The following is a 25,857-nucleotide window of genomic DNA, read 5'->3' on the forward strand; positions in this document are numbered from 1 at the left end:
TGAAGGGTCTCATTCTCCTAACTCTGAAAGAGCCTTGAATATGGCACTTTCTAAAAAAAAAAAAAATCTCAGGGCTAGGACGAAGAGACATTACTGGGGCCTGCTCGAAGCAGTTGACGAATAACAGGATGGTTGTGATTGATTGTGATACTCCAAAATTAAAGCAACTAACTAAAAACTGTATCTATAACTTAATTTATATATTTAACATATAGCCAATATGATCTAAATTCTGAAGGAATTTTATAATTACTCCTAATTTTCACTAATAAAAATTTGTTTGTAAGAGTCATCAAAACAATGCCTGGTTAAAGAATTCACTAAATTGTTAAATAAAAATATAAAAATTAAAATATATTCGCTATTACCATTTAAATTATGGTCACTGTCACCGTCACTGTCCTCCTGTTGTTCATCAATTTGCTCAAGCGGGCCCAGTAACATTGTGAGACTAGTTACTGTGTTTGGCATATCGAATACGTCATGGGGAGCTTGCCAGGCTTTGCTGTGCGGGCAAGATACTCTCTGTAGCTTGCCGGGCTCTTCCGAGAGGGGTGAAGGAATCGAATTCAGGTTGGCCATGTTGGCTGCACGCAAGGCAAACACCCTACTGCTGTGCTATCACTCCAGCCCTAAATTATGGTATTGAGTTTAATAGTATAGATAGAAAACCAGGATAAATGGTTAAAATAATTTAAATAAGAATAAAACTACAAGATCATTTTTAAACCAAAATTTGCTACATTTTACATAACTGGCATAAAACATGTGTAAAAATTTTACACATTCTCTGAGATTGAGAGACTGTTTTTATGGTCATCACTGCTCCGCTAGCCCTTTCCATCCATCCCATTACTTTTGTTGTTTGAGTACAAGCCCATCTTAATCTAATAATTCATAAATGAAAATACATTTATAGCCATTACTGTCTCTGACCAAGCTCACACCCTTCAGCAGTTACACACAGTATAATGCACGCACACACTGTGATTCTATACACACACACACACAAAAAAAAAAAAACAGAAAAAAAAACCTGCAAGTTATTTTTCTGATCTGCTGGTTTTGTCTCTATAGTATCTCAGACTTGGTGGCACCAGTTAGGTTAACAAATCCCTATTTCTGAGTACCCTAGAACGTAGAGTTCTTCACATTGAAAAACATACCACACATGAAATTCATAGTCTCTTCATGGAACTGCTGTATTTGGAAATATACAAAATAAAAAATACAAAGACATATTTTAAAATAATACTAACATGAAATTAACTTCATCTGTTACTACTGTAGAATAATGTAAGCAACTTAGTGAGAGCATTTTAGAGAGGGCAACTCTAAGTACACTAGAAAGTGAAGAAATATAACACCTTCGTTCACAGCACTTGTTTTTCTTTGTCCAGCATTTAAAACAAGTTCCTAAAAATATTTTTCATGCAACTGGTCTGAAAAGAAAGTTCACCTAGCTAACCAAACAGCCCTCAATGGGCTGTTTCTTAACATCAACTTGTTTATGGGAAATGAAGAGCTGGTTCTTACTTTCAGTTTCAGTTGGCCATCAAGACAAGTAAGTAGGGTTGCATTGTTGAACTGACACCACAAAGTTCAGTCATGAGAAGTAGAAGAGAGCTAGACATTTTTAATTTATGAGAGAGTTAATCATACCATTATGCTTAATGAGGATAAAGGGAGAAGCATAAAATACTAGAGGGTTTTCAGTTCATTTCCATAAATACAGGCCACTGATAAACCTAATTTAACTCTTCCCTCTTGTGAGGAAGTATACCGGTGTTGCTCAAGGTTTATTCCTGGCTCTGCATTCGAAGATCACTCCTGGTGGTGCTCTGGGTACCACATGTGATGCCAGGGATCGTACAAGGCAAGCTTATCACTACCGACTGTACTCTCAGTTGCCTGGCTTAACCTTTCCATTCTAACACACTGACTATTCATATAAAGAAATTACAAATTAGCTACTTGTTTGAGATTTTTTTGTCCAATGACTTGCTATTCAAATGTAACTAATGTCCATTACATTATATCTTAACCTGCACTTACTCTTCTAATAGTCCTCCCATTGTTCATTGAGTTGCTCTAGGGGGCCCAGTAACAAGGGCCAGCTCCATTGTGAGACTTGTTGTTACTGTGTTTGGCATATAGAATACATCACAGGGAGCTTGCCAGGCTTTGCTGTGCAGGCAAGATACTCTCGGTAGCTTGCCAGGCTCTCCAAGAGGGGCAGAGAAATTGAACCCTACTTGGCCAGGCCGTCTGCATGCAAGGCAAACGCCCTACCACTGTGCTATCACTCCAGTATGAAAATAATATCTGTATCACAAACTAAAGAATACATTTAGTTTCATTAAAAAAACTCTATCTTCTCTTCTTCATTTTATTCATTCTCGCTGTTATTCATATACTTGTATATGCATATGTTTCATTATAAACATGTAAACTCTTTACTTTTTTGCTAAGTCATGTGGTGTTTTATTTCAGTTTTTTTTTCATACACATCTGTTTTTCAGTTCCCCAACTTGTCTCCCACCAGCCTCTCCCATTCTCTTTGTCACTGGTAACCTTCCTTCTATTAGCAGTTTTCATTGGGCTTTTTTGTTTGCTTGTTTTTTGTCCATTTACCAATTTCGGAAATTTGGAGAAAAATATTGTTTATTTTCCCTCAGCCTCTTTAACTGTAAAACGCAGATAACATCACTCATTTTGTTTGAGTGTAGTCAGAACTCAGGAAGAAAACTACCAGACCATAAAAAATCATCAAGAAATAAAACTGCTGGGTCCAGAGCAATAGGGCATTTACCTTACATGAGGCTGACCCGGGTTTGAGCTCACAGCATCCCTTCTGGTCCCCAGAACTCTGCCAGGAGCAACCCCTGAGCATTGCAGGGTGTGTCCTAAAAAGGAAAAAAGAAGAAATAAAACTGCTACTTCTGATATTGTCTGAAACAACTTAGAAAAACAACATAGTGAAGCAACTTTACAAGAACAATTCGGACAAGTACTTGAATTGGTTCCTGGTGCTGATTAGACTCTAGGTATTTCTGAGTATGTCAGATTCACCTTTTCCCAAGTTACTGCACTTAATAATGAGGAGTCAGGTCCACTGAGACAGTGCCTACTCTTAAAGAAATTTAGACCTAAAAGAATCATACGGTGCTTTTTCATTCCATGTCTCTCAAAGTAAGCACCCACACTGAAACACACCCACTTTTATTAAAGCACTAAAGAAAATATTTTTTTAAACAGCAAATGGTCTCTAAGATGTCTTTCTTTTCTTCTCTTTTTAAGATTTGAATTAAGAAATCATGGCAAAGCCATGTCATCTTGTACTGGCAGAGCTTCCAGAAATTCTTTGAGTGGTTGAGTCATTGCTTTGTACCCTTCTACTTTCACTTTCATATTACTCAAAATCATATTACAAAACAATACTTCGCTTTTAATCCACTGTTTACAGAAGGAAATCTGTAAAGCCCCTAATGCTGGAGAGCTGAAGTAAAAGTCTAGTAAGTCAGAGAAACAACAGAATCACCTAAACTCAGGAGAGAAGACAGCAGCAGGTAAGAACTCTGACTACTCTGTCAACAAAGTAACTTGCTCTCAAGACCTAAAGGTGTTCTAGTGAAAATATCTCACCAGAGATCCAGGATCGGGTTCAGGCAGGGGTGTTATAGGTTGCATAAACTTTCATTCATGTTCTAAAAACATGAGCTTCACCGAGAGACTCCAGCTGAGCTTGGTGTGCAGGTGTGGGACGGGATGAGAGTGATTTTCTGGTGCTCTCTTGGTGACACTAGCATGTTTATTCAATTGGACTTTCCAAGTGTGGGTTAAACAGCATTTATAAAGAAGATTGCCTTTCTCTTTACTGACTCGTCTGTATTGACTATGGGCCTTACTAAATTACCATTGTCTTTGTTGGAGAACTTTTCTAAATGGAAAGCAAAGCAGCCTATGCAACCACTTGGCATTGTTAAAAATAATAATAATAATTTTTTTTAAAAAACCTTAAAACCAGACTGAAAAATGGAGATTCATGGAAACACTGTTGTGTTTAAATCATGTATTTGCACTTTGTTTACAGTGGACTTATTTTAGAAATATTCATCTCATGTCTTAGTGCTAGCTCATTCCTTGCTATTGTAAGATTTGCTCAAGACTGAATGGCCAGCTGATGAAATAGCCATACATTCATCTCCATCCCTCTGCATAGGGTGAGTTCTATGACCTTTCAACTATTTACAGTAAAATTTTAGTCCCACTCTCTTTTAACTAAAAAACTTACTTTCTAAAGAATCTACTGTGGAGAGTCACTAAATCAATGTGTCTCTGTGCCTTGACTTCTGTGCTGCTCTGAAACAGTTTTGAATCTGCATTTTGAAACATCTCCCCTGAATCCCTTGGCTTAACATACTAGCTCCATTCACTTCTGTGTCTGGCTGTTCTGGTTTTCAGGCCCTGCTTCCTGTTTCCCTTCCCATTCTCTCACCGAACCCCATCCCCCTCTCCTTCCGGCTTCTCCTCCTCTAATAGGAAAAAGAACAAAATAGGACCGGCCTAGACGTCTTTAAATGAAATAGAGATATTTCTTGGAATAACTCTTCTATCCCTCTAGATATTTTCATCCTTCTATTTACCATCTTCTCATCCAGATTACGCACATATATCTAGATATAGATATATCCACACACAAACATAAGTCTTAATGATATCCAGTATTTGTAATTGTTCCTTTGTACCCTACATTTAGCTGGAATTTATTGCTAAGCCAATGAGGTTTAAATTCCATTGTCCTTGGCTAACACAAGCCCATCCCAAGGTTTTAGAAATGCCCTTAGTCCAAATTAAACCTAAAGAAAAATATGAAAATATGATGCTTTTTTCTTTTTTTTCTTTTTCAAAATTTTATTTTATGAAATAACCATGAATTACAAAGTTTTGCATAGTTGGGTTTTTCACATAAAGCATTCTATCACCAATCCCACACCCACTGTTTACTTCCCTCCACCAGTGTTCCCAGATTCTCTCTCCTACCCCAACACTCAGCCCCAGCCTGCCATCTTGACAGGCACCATTTTAATTTGATTATTAAAGTTTGGGCCTCATGTTTTCTATTCTGTTTACTCTGTGGTTTGGACATTTAGCTCTATCATTCTTTAACACTGCAAATATACCTAGGTCCCCTTGAGTTGTAGCCTTCTTGCATGTCACTTATCTCTTTTCCCCTTCCCCTCCATACTATTTCTTTCCTTCTTTTCCCAACACTTTATGCTTCTATGTCTGCATGTGATTAATGGTAATATATTTTAGGCAATTGCAAAAGAGATATTGATTCTACTTTTGGAATGGTGGTATGAGTTTGGTGGACCTATATTCTCGGATAAGAGAAAAGAAATAAACATGAGGGAAAAGAAAATGTATTGATAGTGCAAAAAAAAATTTTTACTACTTGACTTACTCATAAAGGCAAGGTAAAGGTAAAGGCCCTCCCGTTGATCGTCGATTTGCTTGAGCGGGCCCAGTAACGTCTCCATTGGAGACTTTGTTGTTACTGTGTCTGGCATATTGAGTACTCTCGGTAGCTTGCCGGGCTCTCCGAGAGGGGCGGAGGAATCGAACTTGGGTCGGCCATGTTGGCCGCTTGTAAGGTGAACGCCCTACCCACTGTGCTATCGCTCCATATGACTTACTCATAAAAGTATTTATATATAGTAAAAATAAATAGATATTTATTATATGTAATCAAGTTGTCAAATAAATCTAGATCTTGTTTGTGTGAGTGGCTGAATATATAAAAAGTCACTGGCATGCAACATCTTTTCAATATTCTATTATAATACTTTAGCAATATTCAAAAAACTACATCTATTTCATTTAAATCTTAAGATGTATTAATTATCACATAGTCATAATATTATTTTAATTATATACTGAAAAATGTTGAATTTTTGAAAAATTATTTTTTGCTTAACCAATTTATCATTGATTTACTATTTTGTGGAATTTCAGGAAATTAGCTCTTTTTTACCGATATGTGTAATTGTCACCATTTCCACAATTTAAATTATGAGTAAGATCTCTCTGATATGTAGCACTGTAGCACTGTCTTCCCGTTGTTCATCAATTTGCTTGAGTGGGCACCAGTAACATCTCACAACAAATTATGAGACTTACTGTTACTGTTTTTGGCATATCGAATACATCACAGGTAGGTTGCCAGGTTCTCGGAGAGGGGCAGAGGAATCGAACCCAGGTCGACCACATGCAAGGCAAACACCCTACCCGCTATGCTATCAATCCAGCCCTCTCTGATATGTAGGATAAAAAAATAAATAAAAACCGGAAAAGGGACAATAAATGCTAAATGTCATCAGAAGTGAAAATTTTGTCTATAGACCTGAGGTTACAAGGCAGGGCGTCCTGGGAGGTAGAAGGGGACACTGGTTGCAGGAAGGGGTCTCTTTGGTTGTGGGTGTGTTGTTGAGATGATGTATCCATTGAAAAGTATGTGTAACAATATGTAAATCCCAATGCCTAAGTAAAAATGGTTTAAATAAATAGATGAAAATAAAAGATACAGATCTTTCTCTTATCTATTCACCACTGACATAATTTTTGGCCATGTTGGAATTTTTTTTCTCCATTTTCTGTATGCAAAATAACCTAGGAAAGAACTCCATCTAATCTCTGCTTTTTCAGATAAGAAAACATTCTGAACATGGCCTCAGAGATCCAAATGCCAGGCCCTGTGTGCCTCATTGAGAATGCTAATGAGAAACTGGTGGTTAATCCAGAAGCTTTGAAGATACTGGCAGCCATTTCACAGCCTGTTGTGGTGGTGGCAATTGTAGGTCTCTATCGCACAGGCAAGTCCTACCTGATGAACAGGCTGGCTGGGAAGAGAACAGGTAAGTGATGTGGTAACTGAAAAAGGTACTTGAAGGCTAATCAAAGACACACACAGTGACAGCACAGAAAAAGCTTTATTGACAACAAGCCAGTTAGATGAAGGTTAACTCATGTCCTCAAAGCAGTCAGCTAAGTCTAAACATTCACAAGAAAGGTTTTTTAAAAGAAAAGAACAGGGAAGAAAGGGTGGGTCATAGATCAGTATATCTCAGAAAGAATAATAAAATCCCCTGTGGCTGGTTCCCTGAGACACACTCCACCTTATCCATAAACCTAAACAAAGTAAGGGTTAAGTTTGGGGGGCAAGGTGGACTGAGTATAAACTTTAGGCTTTTGAGCAAGGACAGTTATCCTTGTCTAATCTTCGGTTTGTTTTCAGTACCAGGAAAGGTCTGCTGAGTGTCTTTTGACAACCCACATAGCTAGCATTGAGTATGGTGATTCAAAGAGAAAAATAGAAATGGTGATAAATACTGGAAACTAGCTTTCAGTCCACAGCTCTGCCTTTATTTTTCTCTTCAGTATAAGAGTCAGCCTATCTTTCTTTCCACTTGCCTTAGCTTCTTTTATGTCTAATTAAAACTGTATGTTTTGCTATTATCTTGCAGTACTTTGGAAAAAATTATGAGAGTATAGTTTCACACCTTTATATCTGTATAAGCCTTGTTGAACTCTACAAAAATTCTAATATTGTTTATTATCAGACGGATACCCACTTATTCTTCCAACTATTCCCCCTTCTCTTTGATAACCATCATATTTTTTAGATTCTAAGAGCTATTTTTGTTGGGATGTGTTAATTCATTTCCTTTGGTTGTTGATATTCTGCATTTGAGAGAAATTACCCAGTATTTATTTTTCTTTAATCTTTGGTTACTTCTGTTAATATTAATTACCTCTAGTACCATCCATACTGTCACAAAAGATAATCTTCCATGTTTTTAATGCCTGAGTAGTACTTCATTGATTATATGTACAACTTCTTTATTTCTTAAAAAAATTTTTTTTACTTTGTCACTGTGAAATTACAAAGTTATTCAATATTGGGTTTCAGGCATACGATTTTTCTATATCAATCTCTTCACCAGTGTTCACTTCACTCCACCAATGACCCCCCAACTTCATTTGCCTCCCACCAACTTGACTCGTTCTACAAGAGATTTTATAATATAATATAATATATATATTATAATATATTATATTGGGCTGGAGTGATAGCACAGCGGTAGGGCATTTGCCTTGCACGCAGCCAACATGGCCGACCCGAGTTCGATTCCTCCGCCCCTCTCGGAGAGCCCGGCAAGCTACCGAGAGTATCTCACCCGCATGGCAGAAACTGGCAAGCTCCCCGTGACGTATTCAATATGCCAGACACAGTAACAACAAAGTCTCCAATGGAGACGTTACTGGGCCCACTCGAGCAAATAATATAATATAAATATTATATATGTGGTACATGCTTCCTTCAGAATACTAGTGTTTTATTTTTTGTTTCTATTGTCTTTGAGCATTTGTTATTCCTCCTTTATGTTTCTTTATGTCCAGCAAATGAAAGGGATCATTCTGTGTCAGTCTCTCTTCCTCTGTCTGACAATCTCACCATTTATAACCAATTTCAAGAGTTCAGTTATGTGACACATTTGTCTAACATTACCATTATCCTCTTCATTAGTTTCTCATCTTCCCTAACAGATACTCTGTTCCCAATAAAGAATAAATTTTCAAACCTTGGCAAGTGCCATTCTACATTATATCTCTATGAATCTTCCTGTTCTGCAATCTCTTATAAGAATCATACATTATTTTTCCCCTGACACTTAGTTTAATTTCTTCAAGGTACATCAGTGATGCATCGCATGTCATACCTCTTTCTTTTTTAAGGCTGAATACATACTAATTTTGATCCATTATCTATATATGAATACTTAAGTTGTTTCCACCTTTTGGCTATTAGGAAAAATGTTAGTATGAACATGCTTGTAGAATTATCTATTCAAATTTCATATTTCACATATTTTAAAGTATAGACTTAGAAATGGAATTGATGGTAATACTATATTCATTCTTTTAATTAACCATATAATTTTCCATAGCAATTCTATTTTAACCTTACACCAGAAATGCATGCTTTTTTTGTTTTTTCCCCTTAATTGGCAATATTTGTTATTTTCTCCTACTTTTAAAAAAAATAGTGATCATCCTAATAGGTATGAAGTGGTGACTCATGGTGGTTTTTGTGTGCTTTTTCCTAGTGACTAGTTATGTTGAGATTTTTTAAAATTTGTTCGTGATCCTTGTTGTATTTTTTAAATTAAATGTCTACTTAAATTCTCGTCCATTTTTTCTTTATATAATGTGGATCTCAAACCCGTATCAGATCCAAAACTAGCAAATAAGTTCACCTTCTTTCATGTTACCTTTTTCGCTCTGTTGAGACTGTGTTTTGAATCATAGAAGTTTTTAATATATTAAAGTCCAATTTAACTGTTTTATTCTTTCACTTGTACTTTTGGTGCCATATCCAAGAAATTAGTGCTAAGTTCAACATTATGTAGCTTTCCCTCAATTTTTTCTTCTAGAACTTTTATACTTTATTATATATTTTGGTAAATTTTTGTAGCAGGCTAGCATTGTTTTACACCATTGAGTGTGAAGTTGACTGTGGGCTTATATTCAATGGACTATATTATGTTAAACTAATTTCTATTTATAGTTTATCATTACTATGAAAATGTATATATATATATATGTATTTTTATTTGTTTGGTTTGTTTTGGCTTGTGTGTGTGGTGGGAGCACAACAAATTGTTGTTCAGGGACTACTTTCCTATTTATTGCTCGGGGTCACTCCAAGCATTTGGAGTATCATGTGATGCCAGGTATCAACCTGGGCTTCCCATATGCAAAGCACGTATTTTGAAAAAAATAAATATTTCATAGTATTGAAAATTATGCCCCCTTTAAAACTAAAACTGGTTATAAAATTGGTTCTCTAAGCTTGATTAAGTTCACTTTTAGGCCAATTTCCATACCTGTTTGCAATTAAAATTCTCCTCCTATTAATCCCACTAACCCCTGTTCTGCAGGGTTCTCTCTAGGATCCACAGTGCAATCTCACACCAAAGGAATCTGGATGTGGTGTGTACCTCACCCCGAGAAGTCCGACCATACTTTAGTTCTTCTGGACACTGAAGGCCTGGGAGACATAGAGAAGGTAAGTATTGAGGATACCATTGTGGAATAAAGCACTTTATGTCTGAATATTTTTCGAAGTGTTAAATTGTCTTTAAATAGGAACTTGCAATTAACCTATATGTGTGCATATATCTATACCTATCTATACATATATATATGTATATATGTTTGTTGTTATTTGTTTCCATTACATACCATAAGATCAAATGTAGGAAATAGATCAAAAAGTATACTCAAAATACAGAATTGTAGAAGAATAGCATAGTAGTAAGTGGATGGTACTCTAATTACTAACAATATGCTAGAGCTGAGTAACCTTGTATAGGTACTTAAACTTAGTGGAATAAATCAATGCTTTAACTCTTCTCTACAGAAAAATTAATTTGAGACTTTAAACTCTGGTGCTCCATGCCCTTGTGTTTAAATTTAAACTCTGCTACAAGTTCAACTGTCTTAGAAAATTATTTTAAAACTTTTAACCTCAGCTTTCTGACTTGCAGAATAGATATACTAGATCTATATTTATCTTATAGAATTTTTCTGGATATTTAAAAAAAGTCAAAGTATAAAGAATATATAATCACCTAATAAAATAGAAATAAGCATTATTATTTCATATAATGCAATTTTCTATGAGAGTGGAGCCCGGCAAAGTACCGAGAATATCTCACCCACATGGCAAAGCCTGGAAAGCTACCCATGACATATTCGATATGCCAAAAAAAGTAAAATGTCTCACAATTTTTTGTGAGACTTTACTGGTGCCTACTTGAGCAAATCAATGAATAATGGGAGGACAGTGCTACTGTGCTATATAATATCTTAAAATTTATATAACCTTAAATTCTTGCATTGCCATTACCTGCAATTTAACTATAATTGAATCTGGTGAAATCAGCATAAACTAAATATAAATCAAAAAGCTATTAAAAGTCCAAGTTCTCTTAGTAATTATTTTTGTATAAATTTTTGTCCTCCTTAGCAGTCATTAGCCCAAAATTATTTAATAAAATTCACTGACTTTTTCTACTGTTGACCTGGAATGATACATTATTCTTGTCCCAATGTATTCTGATTTCCAGGGTAACAATCAGAACGACTCCTGGATTTTTGCCTTAGCAATCCTCCTGAGCAGCACCTTTGTGTACAACAGCATAGGTACCATCACTCAGCAGGCCATGGATCAACTGCAGTATCCTTTCTGTAGTGCAGAATAGCGGCACAGTCAGAGACCTGTAATTAAACATCAGATGGTGGGCCTTGGTAGATAGTACAGGGATATGGGCTCATGAATGAATTCCACCCTGACATCTCCAGATCCCTGGAGGTTCCCAAGCAGAGTTGGAGCTAAGAGCGGGTTGGTATTCCTGGCACCTTAGCTTCTGAGCAGTGCCATGTCCTCCTAGAGCGTGAGTGACCCCACCCACCCACACAACATCCTGAGCACCACTGAGGAAGCCCAGAAATCAAATAATAAAAACAGCTACCTAAATGTGAATCCTTCTGAATAGAGCACAAAAAGAGAAAACTCAAATATAATTCAAGACAAACAATATCCTCTGTACCTACTAAGGAACTGACAATTCAGCAAAGGCAAAGGTAAAAGGCAAAATGACAAGTGGTGGTAGAGCCAAGATGGCAGAAAGGGGATCAAAGCTAAACAGCTACAAACAATAACACATTCTTAGAGACAAAGTTTTTGGAGGATTTTGTCCAGAAAACTAATCAGAGAGAAGAGTTACAAGCTTCAGAGAAAGCAGTTGCAACAGAAACTGCAGGCGTAGATGGAGGGAGTGGCTATGGGGATAAAGGGTGAGAACAATAGTGCCTGCAGCCATAGAGAAAAGAGAAACATCTTGGCAGTATATGGGATAAAGGAGAAGGTAAAGTCTCTATGCAGACACACTACCTGAAGTGCGGGATGGAAAGGTGGGAGAAGAAAGAAGCAAAGTACAAAGGAATTTAATGCTTAGAACTCAGCTGGAAGAAAATACTACTCAAGGAACAGAAACAACCCTCTCCCTGACAGAAGAGCTTTTAATTATTAAAAACCAAGAATGTTCAACAAAATTTTAGATTTCAAAAGATAAAAGAATGTGCCAGGGCCAAGGAAACACTCTGGCAATGTATTTATACAATTTATGTATCCTGATAAAGGATACGTAACCATTGAAGATACAATAGGTGAATTAGAAACAGAAAAAGTCAATATTTAAAGACAAGTTGATAGGATACTGTAGAATGTGAAAATAATTACAATTGCTATGAAAGAAAAAGACAGAGCACTTGTTAAAGGAAACTGGAAGTAGAGAAGTAATTTGAAAGACAGTTAAAATAAGTCAACAGAATAGTAATTCTCTGAAACAGTTAACCACAAGAATAAAAAGGTGTTATGACACTGATATGTTTCAAAGGCTCCCTGCTGCTGGAGGAGAACTTGGAGCCCACAGGAAATTGGGAGTTTCCTGTACATCCCACAGTTCAGGTCTAAGTCCTCTGTGTCAGCCTCAGGACAGACCAGCTGAGTTGCAGAAATTTCACCTGCACTTCTGAGCAAGGATATGCAGGGTTAAACTGAAATTTTGCAAAGACACAAAGCAGTAAACAAATCACTGGATTATCTCACTTATTTGTTGTATATAGAGAAACTAGATAAGAGGATAGCCAATATCATATGAGAACAAACCCTGACCTTCAATACAAAATTGAGCTTGTCAAACAATGTGAGGGGAGGAGAGGGAAGAAGTGCACTAGAGGTGACAAATGACACTGGTAGAGCCTTGGGCACTTTGGTAGTGTTAGGGGTCCAGTATCTGAAAGACCACACAAAACAACGAGTTTTACAGTATAAAGTTTTATTAGGCACAAGTCAAGCAAGCATTGAATTCAGAAAGCTGAAAAAGTGGAGAAAGTTGACCCAGTCAGCGCTGTTTCCTCTAATAGAAGAGTGACTCCCCTCTTTCGTTCCCACACCCTTTCATATCCTTATTTCTGAAAATTGCCCGATTCTTGGTGGTCTAGCTAACTTTCTGGAGGTTCATGTCTCATCTTTTCAGACATGCTTCAAGGCCATGGTCATGGACGTACAAATTTTTCTACTAAGCAAGCTTTGGTGCAGAATGACTGCCACTTAAAAATGGTGGTGCTTGTGCTATGTTGAATAATACCCATTTTCTCTGGAGGTGGTGAGGAGGACCCCACAGGTAGTAGTTAATGCATGGTCTCTACATAAAAACCTTGAAAGTTAAGAATATTAAGGTAACCATGCTACCTAAACTATTTTTTAAATAATTGATTAAAACTAAAAAAAGGAAAATGATGGTAATGGAATATGTGCAGCAAATATGAAGGGGATGGATGGGTACCTAATCTGGTATGTTGGTTTTCCTGAGCTTGGAATTCAGCTATGTCACAGAGCTAACAGATCGAATCAGAGCAAAATCCTCACCCTGTGACAATGGGACCAATGATTCAGCTGACTTTGTGAGCTTCTTCCCAGACTTTGTGTGGACCCTACGGGATTTCTCCCTAGATTTGGAAGCAGATGGACAGAATATCACACCAGATGAGTACCTGGAGCTCTCACTAAAGCTTAAGAAAGGTAACAAGTACTTAGCATTGGTAAATGGGCAGGATATATGTCAGAAACTGTCATTTTTACCATTTTTACACTTACATTCTAATCTCAGCTATTACTAAGAACTAGTATTGATTTATTATATAAACTGTCACTGTCACTGTCCTCCCGTTGTTCATTGATTTGCTAGAGCGGGCCCGGTAACGTCTCCATTGTGACAATTGTTACTGTGTTTGACATATTGAATACATCACGAGTAGCTTGCCAGGCTTTGCCGTGCAGGTGAGATACTCTCGGTAGCTTGTCGGGCTCTCCGAGAGGGGCGGAGGAATCAAATTTAATTTTAATTATACTCTCCCCAAATTTTAAGAATGTTTCCTTTCCTCTCACCTTTGGCTATGCTACAGTTAATTGTATATGCCTGCTTAGGAGCATATGGTGCAGCCATTAGTCAAAGAATGGCATTTATGATTAAATCAAGAAGCCAAAGTGATGTCAGTGGGCCCCACAACATGGCTTATGTGAGGCAGGGAGGAGAGAGATGGTCACTTTCTCCTGATACACCTCTGCCACCATGAGACCCATCTGGAAAGACTAGAACTGATAAAGTCTGCGATGAGCCCCTGCTCAGCATGGGGCAGAGTCCTGCCAGTCCCACTAGGTGGCCATCAAGGCACACCTCATGTCTGCTTGGTTTTCTCAATTTGGGAGTTGATCCCCACCACCCAATTTCTCAGGGAGCTTTGAAATTGCTCTGTGCATGAGAGGAGGAGTTGCTCTGTGCATGAGAGGAAAGTCGGTCTTAGACATTACCCAGGGTTTTCAGGATTCTTGTTTCGCCTCACAGAAAAGAATTTCAGGAATAGACAAGTAGTGAAATAGAACAGATTTTTATTTGGAGGGTTTTGAAGGTGAGGAGGGAGAAAAAGCAAGAGACTAATGCTCTCAAGGGAGAACACGGGCTACTCTAAGATCAGAGAAAGCCTCTACTCACATCCGGGCATTAGAAATGAAAGCATGAAAGTACACACCTCAAGAGGGGAAATGTGGGTGATACATATGCTTGGCCACATGGGTAGAAGCAGCACATGGGCTCGGGCAACATATGTATGCCCTCCCTTTGTTCAAAGTGGCTTTTATAGGGTTTTTCCAAGCTGCCCTCACATGGGACTTTCTAGCAAGATAAAAGTCCTTAGCATAGGGTTGTTGCAAAGTGGGTAGAGTTGTGAGTGGTCCTCGAAACTCTATTTTTTTTTTACCATTGTTCCTGGTGGATCTTCTCTGGGAGTATAGGTCTAGTACTCTCTGATCTGGACTAGCTGAAGGTTAATCAAATTAAAGCAAGAAATTAAAGGGTCTCAGTAATTTCCTCAGGCCCTTTCTGTAGGGAGGGGTCCAGTCTTCTCAGAGTCTGCTGCTGGAGAAGGCCTTATCAGGTTTTGCTTCTTATATCCAGAAGGTGGGTCAGACATAGAATTGGTGACTTTATTACCTCCCAGAAATTTCATTGCCATGATGTGAGGAGGCCCTTCACTAATATACCTGCACATATCAAAGAATGATCAGTAGACTCTGGGGTTGGAAGTTCATGGCTCACAGTCAAATGATAGCAATCCACCCTATCAGCTATTTTTGCAAATAAATTTTTATTAGAAAATTTTTCCCATGTATACATACATATTTCCCCTTTATTCAGAAGATAGAGTGTTTCTATAAAATTGACCTTATTTCATATGTAAAAGGCAACTACCATTAGTTTATATGAAAACTTTTTTAATAGTAAAAAACTTTTGGTATTCTCAGACCCCAAATTAAACTCAAGTTAAACCAATTAACACATACAAACTGCCTCTGTAATATCTGCTCCAAAAGAAATACTGAATACAAGTTTTTATTTTTTTACCTTTTATAACAAAAGCAAAACTCTTTAAATATCAATTGGTTAGTGATAAGAGGTACTTGCATAGATCTTCCATATGATTAAAGTGACTTCAGAATTTTTGAGAAATGGGTGTACCTATATGCTATGGTTATTTTCCTGCTATAATAGTAAAACAATACCTGGAAAGAAGATCCAGGTATTAATATGTAAGGCCTAAAATATTTAACATTTGACCCTTTGCCCAAAAAAAGTGTTAGCCCTTCCTTCCTTCCTTCCTTCCTATTTTTCTTTCTTTCTTTCTCTCTCTCTCCTTTTATTTCACCTAGGTACCAGCCAAAAAGATAAAAATTTTAATCTGCCTCGACTCTGTATCCGGAAATTCTTCCCAAAGAAGAAATGCTTCATCTTTGATCAACCCACTCACCGAAAGAAACTAAAAAATCTTGAGACATTGCCCGATGATGAGCTAGATCCTGAATTTGTAACACAAGCTGCAGATTTCTGTTCCTACATCTTTAGCAGTTCCAAAACAAAAACTCTTTTAGGAGGCATCAAGGTCAATGGACTTCGTAAGTCCCCTTTCCAATCTTTATTGTCAAAGTTAATCGTAAAGGACCAAAGATTTAATATCTCCCTAAGATTCAGAAGAAGCAGATTCACTCTTGAGAAATGTGAATCTGTTTCTAATGTGCTAACTTCAATACAGTATCAATGATTTCAATGGATTATGTCTAATTTATTGGGTGAATAAAGATAAGAAAGCTGATGAAGAAAAGCAAAATCTCTATTTATTAAAATTAAGCTGGTGTGGGACTGAAGAGATAGTATAGCAGGTAAGGTACTTACCTTGCATGCAACCTACTCTGATTCAATCCCTGGCACCACATAGTGCTTTAAGCACTGCCAGTAGTGATCCCCGAGCACACACTGATGAGTAACCTCTGAACACAGCTGGCTGTGGCCTTAATTTACCTCCTAATTAAAAAAATTTGTGTTAAACGGGGTCTGCAGTACTTAAGGGATATTTAACAGTGATTATGGCTCAAAAATTTAACTATAAAATAAAGAAAAATTCCTATCATAAGTCATATTTAAAAGATTCACATCCTTGGTTATGTGATTCTGTCATACTTGACAGCACACACAAGACATTTCTATCATCACAGAAAGTGACCTTTAATACAACTATAATAAGAAAAAATAGATGAGATCTTTTGGCTTATTGCACAAGTTTTGATCAAATGCTTACCATAGGCAGATCTAAAGATAAGTGAGATAGGTACTGTATCTGTCTTACTGCTGCTTAGGTATAAAGCAGTTGTTCGTACCCAGTAAATACAGACCTATGAATCTATGGTATGTACCATGAAATTCTCAAATTCTAATGTGCCTATATATCATTCAGTGATGCTGACCAAAAGGGTTTTTGTCCAGGGATGTAGCCTAGTAGAATATTCATCCTGGGTCTGATCCCCAACACTGTCAAAATAAATAAACACATAACTTTCTCATCCATCTGATCTGAACAGAATAAAAGAGTTTGCACTTTGTAGCAAGCTTCCAATTGATGTTGGAGACACTAATGCTGAGAGACAAATGGGTATAAATAGATGTAATCAACAATATATAGAAAAGAACAATTTCTCACTATGGCACATCTATACAATGAAATACTATGCAGCTGTTAGGAAAAATGAAAACTTATTAGGAAAATAAAATTTGCTTTTGAATGGGTGGACATGGAGTGTATCTTGCTGAATAAAATGAGTCAGAAGGGGAGAGACAGATTTATATTTACTGCACTCATTTTTGCGATATAAAACACCAGTATGAGGTTATTACTGATAGACAATATAAACAAGGACCAGGAAGACTGGCCCATGGTTGGAGGCTTGTCACCCCACCTGCATCAAGCATTATCTTTTGCTTTCTGTTTGTAGGTCTAGAGAACCTGGTGCTGACATATGTCAATGCTATCAATAGTGGAGAAATGCCCTGCATGGAGGATGCAGTCTTAGCCTTGGCACAGATAGAGAATTCAGCTGCAGTGCAAAAGGCCGTTAATTATTATAGTCAACAGATGGGCCAGAAGTTGCAGCTGCCCACAGAAACCCTCAAGGAGCTGCTGGACCTTCACAGAGCCATTGAGAAAGAGGCCATTGAACTCTTCATCATGAGTTCCTTCAAAGACGTAGACCAAGTATTTCAGAAGGAATTAGCGGTATTGTTCTCACTTTTATATGAATCTGGGTCTCAGAAAGCAAGTACAAAGAGAAAATGAATATTTATTTTGAAAGGATTGATTCATAGTTAATGTTAAAATGGTGACAACTACCGTTCATTATTGTCATAAATATGAGAAACAGTTTTGGTTCGTGAATAGTCTTCTCCACAATTTAATAGAATGTATTCTATATCCTATTCTAATATAGAATAGAACTTCTAAGAAAATTATGGACTCACTTATCAGACTAACGATAGAGCGATAGCACAGTGGGTAGGGCGTTTGCCTTGCAAGCAGCCAACATGGCCGACCCGAGTTCGATTCCTCCGCCCCTCTCAGAGTGCCCAGCAAGCTACCGAGAGTATCTCGCCTGCAAGGCAGAGCCTGGCAAGCTCCCCGTGACGTATTCGATATGCCAGACACAGTAACAACAAAATCTCCAATGGAGACGTTACTGGGCCCGCTCAAGTGAATCAATGATCAACGGGAGGACATTTACCTTTATTTCAGCAAAATGATAAAAAAAAAATACCATAGTCTCAGCTTTTTTCAGGAGCCTTATATTGGACCACAGTTACTCCAAAAACAGTTACTAGCTTGATTTGAAAAGCAGATAGTATAGCATAAAGCTTTTGTATTGTTAGTTTGAGTTTCATCTCCAAGGAATTTCTTTTAAAAGTCAGGATCTGGGCTAGAGCTATAGTACAGTGGGTAGAGCATTTGTCTTGCATGCATCTGGCCAAACTCAATCCCTGGCACTTCATGAGGTCCCCTGAGACTTCCAAGAGTGATCTCTGAGCTTAGAGCCAGGACTGTGCCTTGAGAACTGCTGGGTATGGCCCCCAAACAATTTTTTTTAACATCAAGAGAAAGAATTATGAACTTGATAAGGTGGTGGAATGTATTTTTTAGGAAACTTAGACTTATTTTTAAGGAGGCTTTCCAGAAATTCTAAGATTAAGGTAACTTTATTCCCTATTCTGTTCACTTATGATTGTCACATTAAAGGTTCGGCTAGAAGAAAAACGAGATGACTTTTGCAAACAGAATCTGAAAGTATCATCAGATCGTTGCTCAGCTTTGCTTAAGGATATTTTCAGTCCTTTAGAAGAAGAAGTGAAATGTGGCATTTATTCTAAATCAGGAGGCTACCGTCTGTTTTTAGAGAAGACAAAAGAATTGAAGAAAAGATACCGTGAGGAACCAGGGAAGGGACTGCAGGTAACCAAGATTGATTTGTTCATCTGGAAAGCTGCTCACTTGTCTCTCTGAAACAGCTGTGTCACTAGAGTCATTTCACAAGAATGTGCAGTGAAAGCAGTGTCAGCATTTGTGCTCTTATTCCTTAAACATGTACAGAGAGACAGATATGACCCATGTTCTTATACAAGAGTGTGTGCTCAATTAACAATTGCTATTAAATTGGTTTATCGGATTAACCATCAGGGTATTGCTGCAATCCACTATTAGAACAGAGTAATTATGCTGCAAGAGACAGAAATTCATGAATAGTATCTTAAACAGAAATGGTAATTTATCAGTTTAGGTTTCTTTTTCTTTTTTTATTAGTGAAAAACCATGAGGTACAGTTATAGGCTTACAAATTTTGTGCTTGGGTTTCAGTTATACAATGATCAAGTCCCCATACCTCCACCAGTGCCCGTCATCCATCCCCATGGGTCCCAGCATCCCCCCCACCCTCATCCCCCCCCCGTCCCACCCTGCCTCTGTGGCAGGGTATTCCCCCTTGTTCTCTCTCTCTTCTTTTGGGTACTGTGTTTTGCAAGAGAGGCTTTGAGTGGCAATCATGTTTGGTCTATCGACTACTTTTAGCATGCTTCTCCCACCCTGGGAGGGCCCTCACAACACCCTTCATTTGGTACTCTCTTCTCTTTAGGTTTTATGGCGTTAAGACTAGCTGGATCTGATATTCAAAGAATATCATCATCTGTCTATCTTGCTTTTCCAACCCCACCCTCCTTCCCTACTTTCCTCCTCTCTCCATCTCCTGCTTTCTCTGAGACAGCTTCATTCTCTAGCAAGTTTACTTCATAGGAGATAACAAAACCAACCATCACAAAATTAGAGTCCTTGGGCTACTAAAAAGATACTTTTGTTTTCCCACATCTAACCAGTTTCTTATAAATAATTCTGTTTGGTAGAATGGCATAATTGGCACTGGAGACTGACCCTTATATGGCAGGAAAATCTCACCCCTCGGCCATTTTTAGACAAGAGGACAGTTCCTAGAGGAAAATGGCATGAACAGACAAGATCAAATGCTTATAACCATTGCCCACCACTAACTTTGTGTTCTCTGGGTACTAAGGCTGAAGAAGTTCTTCAGGCATACTTGAGTTCCAAGGAATCTGTGACTGATACAATTCTCCAGACAGACCAGACTCTCACAGAAAAGGAAAAGGTCATTGAAGGTAGGAATCCTTTCAAAAACTCTTTAAGCTTAAATAATTTGGTTTGGTGTACCCAGAATCCCTTTACTAGAGCAAAAACAACAAAGATAGCTTTAAATTGTTGGGGTCATGTCTGAGTAAGGCACATTTAATCTGAAGGAACAATTACAGGTGAAGGAATTATAAGTACAAGTAAAGGGAATAAAGATGTAATGTTTTAATACAGGCAAAAAATTTTTCTTTTTTCTTTGATAGTGGAACGTGTGAAAGCTGAATCTGCAAAAGCTGCAGCACAAACACTGGAAGATATACAAAAAAAGACTCAGCAAATGATGGAAGATAAAGAAAAGAGTTATCAGGAGCATGTGAGACAGTTAACTGAGAAGATAGAAAATGAGAGGGCTCAGATGTTAAAAGAACAAAATAGAACAGTGGCACTTAAACTTCAGGTATTTACATGAATAACCATAATGTTTCTGTTTGACTTTTCACCATTTCTTCACTAAACACAGACATACCTGAGGGGTGTCTTTCACATTATTAAACCTATGACAAAGCAAATATTACCCTGAAATGATTCACATCAATTCTTTGCTTTCTTATCTCATTGTGTACACTTTACAGTAGTCTTTAAATTATGTGTCAATATTGTGTATTAAACAAAAAAAAAAGAATACATACAGATCTTAATTTAAAATACTTTATTGCTGGGCTGGTATAATAGTCCAGGGGGTAGGGCTTTGCCTTGCATGCAATCAACCCAGGTTCAATCCCTGTAACACTATATGGTCCTTATGGTCCTCTGAACCCACCAGAAGTGATCCCTGAGCTCAGAGCATCATCTAAACCTTTAGAAAATTGTAACCTTTTAGTGGTTACATCTTCTTTACCAAGAATATATTCCATCTTAAGAAGACTGTTGATTCAGTTCCTCATTGATTAAAGCTTTGTTAGATCTCAAAAAATTGGCTGTGTTTTCTGGAAATATTCTCAATCTAGATCTCCTGCTCTTTCTTCCATATTCGCAGTTACTTTCTTCTCTGAAGTCTTGAATACCTCAGTCATCCTAGAGAGCTGATATCTGTTTCCTGATATCTGTTTCTTCCAAATACCTTAAAACATTGGTACTTTAACCCCTCTTATGCATTACAAATGTTCCTATTGTTATCTAAGATGCTGAGTCCTTTCCAAAACTTTAAATTTCACTGTATTACTGTATCACTGTCATCCCCCTATTCATCAATTTACTCAAGTGGGCGCCAGTAATGTCTCCATTCATGCCAGCCCTGAGATTTTATTTTTTTTTTATTAAAAAATTTTTAATAGTGAGACATCATGAGGTACAGTTGCAGACTTAGACATTTTTGTGCTTGGGTTTCAATTATACAATGATCAAATACCCATCCCTCTACCAGTGCCCATTTCCCACCACCACGGATCCCAGTATCCCTCCCACTCCCCATCACCCCCATCCCACCCTGCCTCTGTGGCAGGGCATTCCCTTTTGTTCTCTCTCTTAATGGGTGTGGTTTGCAAAAGAGGCAATGGGTGACAATCATGTTTAGTCTATAGTCTACTTTCCGCATGCTTCTCCCATCCTGGGAGGATCCTCCCAACACTTTTATTTGGTGTTCCCTTCTTTATCTGAGCTCCCTTTTCCCCTAGTATGTGTGGTTGGCAAGCCATAGAGTAAAATTCCTGGTACTAATCTCGGCCATTCTTGGATGTTAGTCTCCGATTTTGTTACTTTATGTTCCCCAGATGAATGCAATCTTTCTATGTCTATCCCTTTCTTTCTGAGTGAGTCATTTCGCTTAACATGGTACTTTCCATGTAGTACCACTTGTACGTAAATTTCGTGACTTCATCTTTTCTAACAGCTCCATAGTACTCCATTGTGTAAAACAGTATGGACAATTCTCAAAAAATTAGAAATTGAGCTCCCATTTGATCCAGCAATACCACTCTTGGGAATATATCCCAGAGAGGCAAAAAAGTATAGTCGAAGTGACATCTGCAATTGTCTGTTTATTGCAGCACTCTTTACAATAGCCAGAATCTGGAAAAAACCCTGAGTGCCCAAGAACAGATGACTGGTTAAAGCCCTGAGATTTTAGCAACCTCTCCTTACTCGGTTTTTCCCAATGCTGCCTTATTGGAGGCCCTTTCAGGGTCAGGGGAATGAGGCCCGTTATTGTTACTGTTTTGGGCATATCGAATACATGACGGGTAGCTTGCCAGGCTCTGCCATGAGGGCAGGATACTCTTGGTAGCTTGCTGGGCTCTCCAAGAGGGATGGAGTTTAAGCCCAGAGAATACAAGCAAGTATGTTAAAACCAAACACATGTGTGCTGCGTTAGGTGCATCAGTGGGCTAGACTGTATGAAGTCATTCACAGCAAAGCGCTTCTGGGAGCTTTGTTTTATATTTTATATAAACTTTAAATTTACTTTCCCCAAATCTATGCACTACAGCTACATTATTCTATAGATATTTTCTTAAATAATAGAACTTATTGTTGATATTACTCCTTAATTCAACATATATAACAAGTTTGCTAGCAAGTGTGGTAGTAACATTAATGTCTTCGTATGTCTCCATCAAGGGGTATTGGATAAACAGTTAAATCATCAATGATAATACTTTGCAAGTAAACTTTTTTTAGTATGGTTCAATAGTTTGCTTAAAACAAGTCTCCACTTGTCATTTCAGGAACAGGAGAAACTGCTAAAAGAAGGATTCAAAGCTGAGAGTGAACGACTCTCTAATGAGATAAAGAATTTGCAAAGGGAAGTATCAAAACCAAAGAAAATATGTGTCATAAGCTAAAGACCTGAAGGATAGAGATTTCCTCATGACTGTTATTCAAGGCACAACTCAAGAAGTTTTAAAATTTGGAGAAATTTCTCTATACTTGCTAATAATTAGGTTTTGCATTTCATAATGCCAATACTTTGCAATATTACTATAATTGAAATCATGACTATCTTCATAGCAATATTGTTCATTGTTGTGACAAAGATGCAATAAACCTTTTTATTAATAAAAAACATACCCACGTACTGGTGCCATACAGAAAAATTGTTTATTCATCTACGTAACCACCTATAGACTAATAAATACTGAGTAAAGACTTGGAACATAGTTAAGCAAGTCTGATCAAAAATACAATGGGCTTCAATATTAAGGACAATCAATCTACTATCTCGGTGAAAATAATGCAGATTTCCTTCACATTGAGATTGCATACTGTAAGCAATGGTGTGATCCCTGGGCCCTGTGAATGAACAGCCCTCACTTATAGAATTCAAATTCATCATAGAATCTCTACAGAATTTCCCTAGGAAGATAAAGAAACCACTACCCAAAATTGGTCTACATCAAAATAGTTAAAGAAAGAAACTTTTCCTCCCCCTTGAAATTATTCCATACATATAATAATAACAGGAATTTTTTGAATGTTAGATAATATAGCACTAGACTAACAGGATGGCAATTGTGTATTTGGTCATTTGGTTTTTTGTTTTGTTTTGGTTTTTTGTTTTTTGCTTTTTGGGTCACACCTGGCGATGCACAGGGCTTAATCCTGGTTCTGCACTCAGGAATTACTCCTGGCGGTGCTCAGGGGACCACATGGGATGCTGGGAATCGAACACGGGTCGGCCGCGTGCAAAGCAAACACCCTACACTCTATGCTATTGCTCCAGTCCCAACAATTGTGTTTTTGTAGTAACATATAATTCACAGAAATAAACCTCAAATGATAGATAATATGGAAATTCAGTTAATTCAGTTAAGATAGGTCTTCTTCATGAAGCTGATACCTAAGGATAGTAGATACATGGGACAGATAGATTGCTCCATAGCTGGAAGCCTGCCTCATGAGTAAAGGGGAAAAGGCAGCTGGAAAAGAGAAGGGATCACTAAGAAAAAGATGGCTGGAGGAATCGGTTGAGATAGGAGATGTGTACAGAAAGTAGATAAAGGACCAAACATGATGACCTCTCAGGGTCTGTATACAAACCGTAATGCCCCAAAGTAGAGAGAGATCATGGGGAATCATATCTGCCACGGAGGCAGGGGGAGGGTGGGAAAGGGGTGATATATCTGGGATATTGGTGGTGAAGAGTGTGCACTGGTGGAGGAATGGGTGTTTGATCACTGTGTGTTTGTAACCTAAACATGAAAGCTTGTAACTATCTCACAGTGTAGCACTGTAGCACTGTCCTCCTTTTGTTCATTGATTTTGCTCGAGGGGGCCCAATAACATGTGAGACTTGTTACTGTGTTTGGCATATCAAATACTTCATGGGAAGCTTACCAGGCTTTGCTGTGCGAATGAGATACTCTTGGTAGCTTGCCGGGCTCTCCGAGAGGGGCAGAGGAATCGAACTCGGGTCGGCCATGTTGGCTGCAAGCAAGGCAAACGCCTTACCCGCTGTGCTATCACTCCAGCAGGGATTCAATAAAACTGTCACTGTCACTGTCCTCCTGTTGTTCATCGATTTGCTCGAGCGGGCCCAGTAACATCTCCATTGTGAGACTTGTTGTTACTGTTTTTGGCGTATTGAATATGTCACAGGTAGCTTGCCAGGCTTTGCCGTGCAGGTGAGATACTCTCGGTAGCTTGCCGGGCTCGCCAAGAGGGGCGGAGTAATCGAACCCAGCTCCGCCAGGCTGGCTGTGCGCAAGGCAAATGCCCTACCGCTGTGCTATCGCTCCAGCCCGATAAAATTTAAAAAAAAAAAATAGGTTTTCCTTTCCCAATTGTTAATAGTCATCTTGAAAACCAGCTCATATTCCCCATAAAAGTATGAATTGTATTTGGCAAATTTTAGCAATTAGATAATTCTCTTGGTATTGCATAGAATATATTGACATCATTCTAGTTAACTTAAAATCCCATATAAGTGCTCAATGCTCATTAACATAATCAAGAATTATTTAAAGCTGGAGGGAAAATAAGCTTCACCGGGATTTCGAATTTACTCTTTTCTAAAGTTTTTAACCAAAAACTGAAACTTGAGTCTTCATAGAGTGTTAAATAACTTTTCCATAGATAATAAATAGCTCGAGTGGGCCCAGTAACGTCTCCATTGGAGACTTTGTTGTTACTGTGTCTGGCATATCGAATACTCTCGGTATGCTTGCCGGGCTCTCTGAGAGGGGCGGAGGAATCGAACTCGGGTCAGCCATGTTGGCTGCGTGCAAGGCAGACGCCCTACCCGCTGTGCTATCGCTATAGCAACATTTCATTGATCTGTGGATTATGAAATCTATCTCAAGTGTTCACCTGTTCCTTGTGTGCAAGCAATCATAAACAATACATAAGTGAATGGGTAGGTATTCCAAGAAACTTTATTTTCAAAAGTAGTTGCATCAACAATCCATAGTTTTTAGACTCATATTTTGTGTAACACCAAAAAACATTTTACACAATTCTTCATTTATATTTGTGAGAAACTTAAGGAGTCATTGCATATGTTAGAATCTTTAAGACATTGTGTAGTGTTTTGAAGTATTACATGATAATAGAAAAGCAGGCAAGAAACTAGTGACACTAAATCTATGTTAGCACAACTGATTTTTCTGATTGTATTTGGAAACTTTTCTTTCAGGAAACACCTTCTTTCCCACTGGGTGGAGACTG

The 25,857-nt window shown here is 37.9% G+C and overlaps 1 protein-coding gene across 3 annotated transcripts; it reads left to right on the plus strand.

Moving 5' to 3' along the window:
* Nucleotides 1–3,423: 3,423 nt before the first annotated feature.
* On the plus strand, nucleotides 3,424–23,261 carry LOC130031684 (guanylate-binding protein 1-like). 3 transcript variants are annotated; one of them, XM_056123119.1, is made up of 12 exons: nucleotides 3,424–3,569; nucleotides 4,094–4,223; nucleotides 6,709–6,917; nucleotides 10,005–10,132; nucleotides 11,196–11,305; nucleotides 13,518–13,714; nucleotides 15,899–16,141; nucleotides 17,513–17,793; nucleotides 18,805–19,017; nucleotides 20,126–20,228; nucleotides 20,463–20,656; nucleotides 22,920–23,261. In XM_056123119.1, the coding sequence occupies exons 3-12, from the start codon at nucleotides 6,728–6,730 to the stop codon at nucleotides 23,034–23,036; spliced, it is 1,776 nt and encodes a 591-aa protein (XP_055979094.1). In that variant the 5' UTR covers nucleotides 3,424–3,569; nucleotides 4,094–4,223; nucleotides 6,709–6,727; the 3' UTR covers nucleotides 23,037–23,261. The 3 variants fall into 3 exon arrangements, with proteins under 3 accessions (XP_055979094.1, XP_055979096.1, XP_055979095.1); XM_056123121.1 differs by having other exon boundaries at nucleotides 4,130–4,223; XM_056123120.1 differs by lacking the exon at nucleotides 4,094–4,223.
* Nucleotides 23,262–25,857: the final 2,596 nt, after the last annotated feature.

Source organism: Sorex fumeus, unplaced genomic scaffold, assembly GCF_029834395.1.
Source record: "Sorex fumeus unplaced genomic scaffold, SorFum_2.1 ptg000047l, whole genome shotgun sequence".
NCBI classification, from domain to species: Eukaryota; Metazoa; Chordata; class Mammalia; order Eulipotyphla; family Soricidae; genus Sorex; species Sorex fumeus.